The following is a 9,232-nucleotide window of genomic DNA, read 5'->3' as shown; positions in this document are numbered from 1 at the left end:
TGCCAATCTTGGAAGATTCAAGAAAGATCACATCCCTAGATATTATAAACTTCTTATTCACTTCATCATAGAGACAATATGCTTTGAAGGTATTTCAGTACCCCAAGAAGATACATTTTCAAATCCTTGCCCTGAGTTTGTTTCTTTGTTCCTTGGGTATCAAGGCATACCAGGTCGAACCAAAAACCCTAAGATGCCTCACCGAAGGAATGTGGCCATACCACATTTCATAGGGAATCTTGTTTTTTATAGCATTAGATGGATACGTGTTCTTTATATACACAACACCTAAAACTGCATCATCCCAAAACATCAGTTTAACATTCTTGAAAAACATCATGGGCGTACCATATTTAAAATTGTCATGTTCATTCTTTCAACTACTATGTTATGTTGGGGATTATAGGGCATGGTTGTTTGATGTTTGATCCCATGCATGCGAAGATAGTTTTCAAATTCGTTTGAAGTGTATTCTTTTCCATTATCAGTGCAAATAGAGACAATATGAGATTGTGCATCATTTTCAATCTATGCATGAAAGTTCTTGAATGTTTCAAAAGCTTCATATTTGTTCTTCAATAAATAAACCAAACCTATACTGATGTAGTCATCAATAAATGTCATCATATATTTATTACCATTTGCAGAAGGAACAAGAATTGGGCCACATAAATCAGAATGAATGAGTTCAATTTTTCTATGTGCTCTAGAATGAGAATCATGAAAAGATTGTTTGTTGTGCTTTCCTAAGATACAAGCATCACATTGCTTAAGTTTCCTAGGAATAATAGGCAAACCAGTAACACCATTTTTCTTCAACAAACGAAGGTTGTCATAGTTCAAGTGTCCAAATATAGCATGCCATAAAAGACTTGATGGAAATGTACCTTCATCATAGTGAGAATTGTATGAAAATTTATGTGCACGAGCAGAGGTTCCTTGTAGATTTAGAAGTCTTTCTTCTTCTATCCCAGTCATGACAAGTGACTGATATGATGTTTTTCTGACCTCAACCTTGCCATCAAATATGTGAATGGAGTGTCCTTTTGACGGATGTGGACCAAAGACAACAAGTTTATCCTCAACTATGGGAGGTACAAAACATAATGTAGAAGAAAGTCTGGAAGACTAGGCAATTTGAGCATGATGGTGCCAATCCTTGATGGCTTGAGTTTTGACTTGTCTGAAAAGTATACTTCTCCATCAACATTGTCAATGAATTCTTCAAACAAATATCTTCTAAAAGTCATGTGCCAAGTTGCTCCTGAATCAAGTAACCAAACATCTTTCCATGAAGCAAGTGAAACATTGAACAAGTCTTCAGACACTCCAGCGTTGCAATGTGCCACAACATAATGAGTAGATTCAGGTGCTTTACCTTTCCCTTTTCCAGGTGTTTTACCTTTTCCTTCATTTCTTTCCAGCTCGATTCTGTCCCAAGGAAGCTTACATGTCGAAGCATCATGTCCATCTTTATTGCATCATATGAAATGAAGACCAGACCTTTCTCCTTGGAAATGCTTGCCCCCCTGGCTCTAAAGTTCTTCCTTCCTCTTCCTCTTCGGCCACCTCTTCCTCTAGAAGAATCTTGTGCATGATTCTTCTCTTTTTTTGCAAGGAACACAACTTCTTCAGTAGACAGAGGAGTTGTCTTCTTCCCAAAAGTCTTCTCTCTCTCAGCAAACTTCTTCTCAAGGGAGTCAAAGGTAATCTCCTTAAGGTTGCCACTTGCTTTCAATGACTCAAGATAATGTGAATATGTGGGATATAGTGAATAGGTGGGATATAGTGCCCTAACATAAGCTATGAGAGGAACATCTATTTCAACACCAGTGGGTTTTATGTCATGTATAATGGATCTTACTTATGATGCTAAGGCAAGAGGGTCATCATTTTTCAATTCAAGATTGAACAACTTAATCATCAATTGAACAACTTCAAGTTCAGAATGTGAGTCATACAATTCCTTCAACTTCTTTAAGGCTTCAAAGGCATTTGAAAATGGCGAAATATGTCGACTCGCCTCTTCATTTACTAATGTTGCAATCAAGGCATAGGCCTTGTTGTTCTTTTTTCCCCAAATGACAAGCTCCTTATCTGAAATTGGCTTTTCTAGTGCATTGTCTCATTCTCCTTCACAAACTCCTTTCCACAACTCATTGAAAATCAAAGTGTGCTTTATCTTCCTAGACCACTCATGATAGTTCTCTTTGCCAGAAAGAAATACTCCCACGACGGACATGAGTGAATGCATCATCAAAATAGACTATATGTTTTTTATTTTCAAAATAATACAACTTTTATCTTCTTTGATAAAAGATTGATTTAATTATATAGATAGAAAAAATCCACTTTTCACTCTACCAAATCAATATTTTATATTTTCATACATAATATACCACTCAACTTATGCACTTTCCATAAATCAATGTGCACTTCATGTCATTCATAATGTATTATATAACATATGTAGCCTTTAAAAAAAATTATTCAAACCATGACATTGAATTAAGTGCCATACTACCACTCATGTATGCACTTTCCATATCATATATATGTCATACATAGCCTTTTAAAAAGAAGACTATTCAAACCATATCATATGCTCCATGGAAACATATTTGACCCAACCATATCATATGCTCCATGGAAACATATTTGACCCAACACAATGTTCAAAAAATGAATTCAAGTCACATGGTAGCACAAGGGATATATGTACCTAACACTAAAGTGCACCTCATGGTTGAAGTGCACCTCATGGCCTTCAACGCACATTTGAATAAATAAAAAATGCTTCAACACACATGTATCTATATTCAACGTCAGCAAGGCACAAGGGAAATGCCAAACACAGTTACCATACCCAACACCATTGCTTGGTCATTTAAGCACATGTATCCATAGCATATCATTTGCAAACGCATGGAGTATACAACACCATGCATACATGGTTTAAAAGTATATTTGACATGACCTCCAACAAAAAATACATACCATTTTCAACGAACAACCACCATGGTCACGGTTAACACAAACTTTAATGCTCAATTTAAATGGTCAAATGCATAGACAACTTCCAAATGCATCACAACACACAGACTATCGACCTTTACATCCCAGCAAAGTTTTGTTCAACGCATAAAGCCATCAAGCAACGATGCATAGTCACACAACCTTCAAAAGCATATACACACTCACTAAATGCAGGTAAACAAATAGTCAACGAACCCACGGTCTTCACATCCCTTACTAAGGGACAAAATATTTAATTAACGAATGGACAGAAGATACAGAGAATAGGGCAGAGAATTTGCAAGTGTTACGATGTAGAAAACTTACTTAGGAGTTTGCTATGGGGTAATTCTGAATGAAATTGTTGCTTATGTATTAAGATAGAGTGTGACTATATACAAGGAGATGGAGACTATTGTGTTTCATTTCCTAATGTCACTTAGTCTTAGAACTTCACTTATTTAACTTTACATAGGGTTCCTAATCCCAAAGATTAGGTGTTCAACAAAAATATTTTGGAAATTTGTTGTCTTGAATTGTATTGTAGTTTCTTTTCTTTCTTTCTTTATTTTTTTTTAATCTATATGGTTATTTTTATTTGGAGTTGTCTTTAGTGGGACTTTTTGGAGTTTCTAGTGCTGGCAGAAAATTTTGTGGTGAAATCTTGATTTTTGTTATTTAAACTAGTTTTTTAACTCTATATATGGATTAAGCACCCTCAAAAACCCCTAGGGCACTTCTATTAGGCATGGGTTACCCATCAAACTTGTGATTTCAATGAATTCCTCCGAAATTCTAGAGAAATTAGACCATAGACGGGAAAAATCCATCGGAAAATTTTCTAAAAAATCTCTAAAAAATCACATTAAAAACAACTCGTTTTCATTTTTGTTTTGGGTCGACATTAATTTTATTATTATTATTTTATTAAAAACATGTCATACTTACACATCCTCCTAAACCAACATATAAAATACACCTCTCAAAACATAACCTAACTAATAAATAAAATAACTATTTCTCCCCCATCAATTTTACCTTTCTCCCTCAACTAGTCGTAAAAATAAAAATAAGACGGGAAATTTCTTATTTTGCCACTAAAACCAAAATACTAGTCGTAAAAATAAGACGCTAAATTTCTTATTTTGCCACTAAAACCAAAATGTGTGTAAGGGTGGTACAAATGATGGAAAAAATCTATTTTGACCAACCTGAAGATAGTGGTGGGGTTTGAAATTTAACGCGAGCAAAGTTAGATGTTTTACAGAACACGTAACTTTACGCGAAGTTGGCGTGAATATCTACCCATATATTTCCAAGGCCATAAAACACCCGCCAAATCCGGAAAACAAAAGTCGGTCGTTTTCGTTTCATGTTCCTCCTCGCGCATTAATTGATATATATTTTTAATACCATGGACGCTCCTTTGCTTTAAAATGATATGGAGTCGTCTCAGTAGTCTTTTGCATTAATTGGGATCCACGCTCTGCATGGCCTTGTGAAATTCAAACAAAGCGGTGAGATAACCGCAGCTGGAATCCCATCCCGCGCAAGTGCCCACAGAAAGTCCTCCTCCTGATTAGTGTTATTTCATTCGCAAGCTGTACCAGAAAAAGAAGACGTTGGTGGACAGGTTGGAAGTGGAAAAAAACAGAAAACCATGGGGGAGTTGGGGACGGTGTCATTGTCAGACCTAGTGAGGCGAACTGCACAGGCATCATACGTCACACTCGAGCAACTCGTGGCAACAGCTGACCAGCAATCAGACACAGAGAAGAAACTGAGTCTGCTCAAATATATTGACAAAACCAGACAGCGACTGCTTCGACTACATGTTCTTACACAGTGGTGCATGCAGGTCACAATCCTACATTCTTGTCTCTTCCTTGAACAGTTTGGGTGGCTTTGTTCTAATATTTGTCCAGATCTGTTTTCTGTGTCTATTTAGCGAATCTATAGATAGAATCCCCGGATTTATCAGCTGTGCTAAGGCATCATTAATAACCGGTATATGTCAGAATGCAATTTTTTGTGATCTATATTGGGTTTTTAGGAAAAAATTTCAAGTAAGTCATATTTAGCTTTTTTGTCAACACGTTTCGAATCAATTCATGACTCTGATTTTGTCTAACACGTTTCGAATCAATTCATCATGAAGACTCTGATTTTGTCAACACGTTTCGAATCAATTGTTTCGAATCAATTCATCATGAAGACTCTGATTTTGTCAACACGTTTCGAATCAATTCATCATCAAGACTCTGATTTAGTTGATTAGATTTAAGTCTGTCTTAAGCTGAGATTAGGATTCAAGGTTTTGGACACTGAATCTTGTTGATGATTCGATGCCTGAACCTGGATCATTTATCTGCAGACACCCACGTTCTTCTCCTCAATGCCTGCATTTCGCTGCGACGTCTTTGATGAGTCTCTTAACTGCATTTCAGATAAAATATGCTTATGCTATGATGCGTGTCAAGGAAATAAAAATTAAAATAAAGCAAATTGTTATCCATGTTGACGTATATGCTATCATTTCTGTATGTTTGATGCATTCAAGCTAGGTGGAAGGAAACCTTGCAATAAGCAGTTTTTTTCTTCTGTTGGACATTGGACTTCAATTTCGCAGACTGTCCCTTCTTTAATAGTGCTTAGAATTGATTTCAGTTAGGCAGGCTGTCCCTTCTTAACAACAGTTAACCTGATGCCTTGGACCCGTGTCTTATTGCAATATGGAGTGAGCCGTGGGACCCTGGACTAAGCACTCATGAACACTTTTTCCATGTTTAACAATCCGAGTTTTTGGATGCCTGCAAGACATATATGGATTTTGATCCTTAACGATTTATAATGGTGAAACCTTTTAGTGTGGGGAAACAATATATTCGATGTACTGTGTTAATAGATGCAGTTTATGCCATGTAACCTGGATGTCATTTTTAATCGAATATAACATACACATGGAAAGACACAAGGAAAGAGATGCGAAGAAACTGGAAGTACACTTAACACCCTCATACCTACCTTAGTAATCACATTCTCTCTCCGCATAAAATGATACTCACTACATGATTACTACATGCATCACCTAATTTGTCGAGGCTTACAAAACACCAAGAGAAAACAACTTGCATATGCCTAGACTTTTATAGGAACACGACATTTTGGGGTGTCGGGTACAACCAAACATGTACCCAGATAATGCATACACATCAATGACTTCTTACATCCATTTAAACTCTTATATCAATTCTTATATATGGCATTTTTATATCAATTTATCGACATGGCATTTTTATGTCAACACTTCGACATGACTTTGGTTTAAAACTTCATATACACTTGCACTTTCACAAAAATTAACATAAAATAAATGTTAAAAAATCAATGTTAATACAAAATTAGGCTTACCAAGTCACTCTCTTTATGCAATGAATAGCGTTAAAACATTTTTCTCTTCTAGTGAAATAATTTTTGAGCATGTTCTTGTTCTTGAAATTTTTGTGGTTGGAGATTTTGTGGTTGCGCTCTTCCTCTTCTTCGCTTTCGCCTTTCTATTTGTTTCTCTCTTTCCTTATTCCCACACACAAGGTTGTTGCTATGTGTGGAAGAAATATCAAAATCAAGGAAATGTACTCGAAAGCCTTGTTGGTGGTCTCATATTCGCAAAAAGGTATTTATTTTCCATTTTCTTTTGAATTCTACCAATCAATGTACATACATAGAAACTACATCAATCTTCCTTGCTAGTTTCCCTTTTATCAGCCCATTGACATATATGCCAAATCTCATTTAAATTTCCTTTTACTTTTTACTTTAAACCAAAATATCATCACTTTAATGAATTGATAAGATTACATCAATTTGATATCATTACTTATTAACATTTTTATCAATAACCATTTCTTTAACCAAAAAAAATGTATGGAATTTTATGAATTCAATAGATGGCACTTTATAAAATAAAAAATGGATTTTCCACTCTTGGCGTTATTCCACTTCATATATCTCCAAATCTCCATTGCGGATTAAATACTCACCACATTTGACTTTATATTTTGTTTAGGGAGGGCTTTCACCTTGGATACTTTCTGACATTGACAATTCATTTTTTCACGGATAGTAAGTAACACAATTGGGCTTGCTTTAGCTCTGTAATATGTCTCTCACTCTATCATGTGGATAATGGTAATATTTATGTAGCTTTCCCTCGCATATGAAAATAAGAAATTTTAGGTGGTGGAAGCTATTGTAAAATTGATAAAAAGAAATAAACCCCTATTCTTGGGACTTGACTTGGTTCAACTATGCGACAATAAACTGCAAGAGTCTCCTACTAGTAGGTCCGTCTCTTATTGATACGTCGTCCCCCTCCTTGGCTTGATCTAAGTTGATCAACAATTGGTGGTTAAAGATCCTACACATGAGTTGTCCTCGAAAGCTTTATTGCAAAGTTTTTCCCAATACTACAAACTCTTCCACTCTCATGTCTTCTCCACTACTATTTATCTCTTATCACACCACTCGATTGGATGTTCTCCATGACAACACAATGAGCCTCCTTTTAAAGAAACAAATTTCCCACATGTATACGTGCCCCCCTCTTCATCGAGGCAGAGTAAACATTGTAGATTAGATTAACTAAGTTGTGATACTAATTGAGCAGCGAAATCAATGCATGTAGATATTAGGTTTTGATTCCTCTTTTCTTGATAATTACTTTTGATTTATGTTGGCTTCTTTTACTCCTTTATTATGTTATCTTTCATCAAACAATTACCAAATGACAAATGTATGAAGATCACAAGAACAAGGGACACAAAATATAGGCACTCAGCTAAGGAAAAACCCCTATCCATGAGAAAGCGAAGTCAAACTCATCCGCTAGTAGATTCAAATCAAGATGAGACAATCCAAATAATATTTTGACCTAGATAAAGACCTCCTCTAATCACCAAGTCAACACTACCTTCAAGTAGACGTATTTTTCCAAAGTCTCCAAGTGTCAGCTCCCCAGATGCAGCTTTAATCCAGAATTTTGGACTTGCAGCTACTTGTATAAAAACCTATAAGACTTTGCACGTGTGAGAGAAATATGCCCAAAACGTTGATTTTGTCTTTCCCAGCTCCTTTCTTCCTTTTCCTTGCTCTTCGCTTTTCTTTTCTTTCCTTAGAGTTGCAGATTGAATTATAAGCGATTTGATGCCAAGTAGGTCGAGTTGCACTTCTATTTATACTGCTTCTGCTGGGTCATATAACCCTAATTCATGCCAACTTCTTCAGGATAGGGTTGACTTGGTGTGGAGGTAACAGATAACATTTTTTACTCAAAATTAATAATTTTTACATGATACAAAAGCCCAAGAAGGGTCTAATAATTGTGACAAAGACTCTTTTGACTCTTGACAAAGCCTAGAAGCCATTAATGGAGGCTATGACCTAGAAAATAAATAAAAGAGCATGAAACTAATGCTTCAAAAATGTTTTTCTTTTATAATAAAATTTCTTTTCTTTTGACAAATATAGTTATGAAGAAAGACACTAGCTACATTTTTCAACACTTCTTCTTAACTAGGGAGGTATTCATATGTACATATATACATAGGTAGATGGATGAAATCAAATGACATAATTTATGAAGAGTTGCAGCACACACAGTGCTATAGATTAGATACCTCACCAGGGTATCTAACCAGGTGGCACTAAGGTGTGTTCCAAGCTTTAGCCTCTATGATTGCCATCAGGCTTTAGCTCTAACACTAACCTAGGGATCTAGGTGTGTATCCAAGGTCGGATCTCCAAGACCAACACTACCCTCCCTACTTCGGGATTAGGACATCAACACATAGGTAAGCCATATTTCCTCCCAAGCATCTTGTCACCCCAAGATGCTTCATCTCTCCTTATCTACTAAATTTGTAATATCAACCAATCCAAGCATGCTTTTGAAATATTTGAACTTCTTATTTGGAAGAGATTTCATCAACATGTTAACTAGTTGCTCATATGTTAGAATATATTGTATCTTCATGACCCCATCCTGCACCAAACTTCTAATGTAGTGGTACTTGTTGTTAATATCAAGTCCTACCATGGAAGGGACATGATGGACAACGCATCAGAATTCGAGAAATTAAGATTATCTAGAGAGAAACTGATTTCATCTCAATTTTCTTAAAAATTGCAGAGATAATAATTTCACTGCCTGTATAAGAAA

The 9,232-nt window shown here is 35.8% G+C and overlaps 1 protein-coding gene across 1 annotated transcript in view; it reads left to right on the top strand.

Annotated features, from left to right (window-relative positions):
* The first annotated feature begins 4,675 nt into the window (after window positions 1-4,675).
* Window positions 4,676-9,232, top strand: part of LOC149142397 (mediator of RNA polymerase II transcription subunit 14-like) — a 164,088-nt gene continuing 159,531 nt past the window's right edge. Inside the window, exon 1 of the mRNA XM_089451473.1 lies at window positions 4,676-4,873. Within this exon, the coding sequence (XP_089307599.1) occupies window positions 4,676-4,873 (198 nt within the window). The remainder of the gene's footprint in view (window positions 4,874-9,232) is intronic.

This window comes from Pinus tabuliformis, chromosome X (assembly GCF_031772625.1).
Source record: "Pinus tabuliformis cultivar Carrire ecotype Pingquan chromosome X, CPIR1, whole genome shotgun sequence".
In the NCBI taxonomy this organism is placed as follows: Eukaryota; Viridiplantae; Streptophyta; class Pinopsida; order Pinales; family Pinaceae; genus Pinus; species Pinus tabuliformis.
This window is presented reverse-complemented; position numbering and strand designations above follow the sequence as displayed.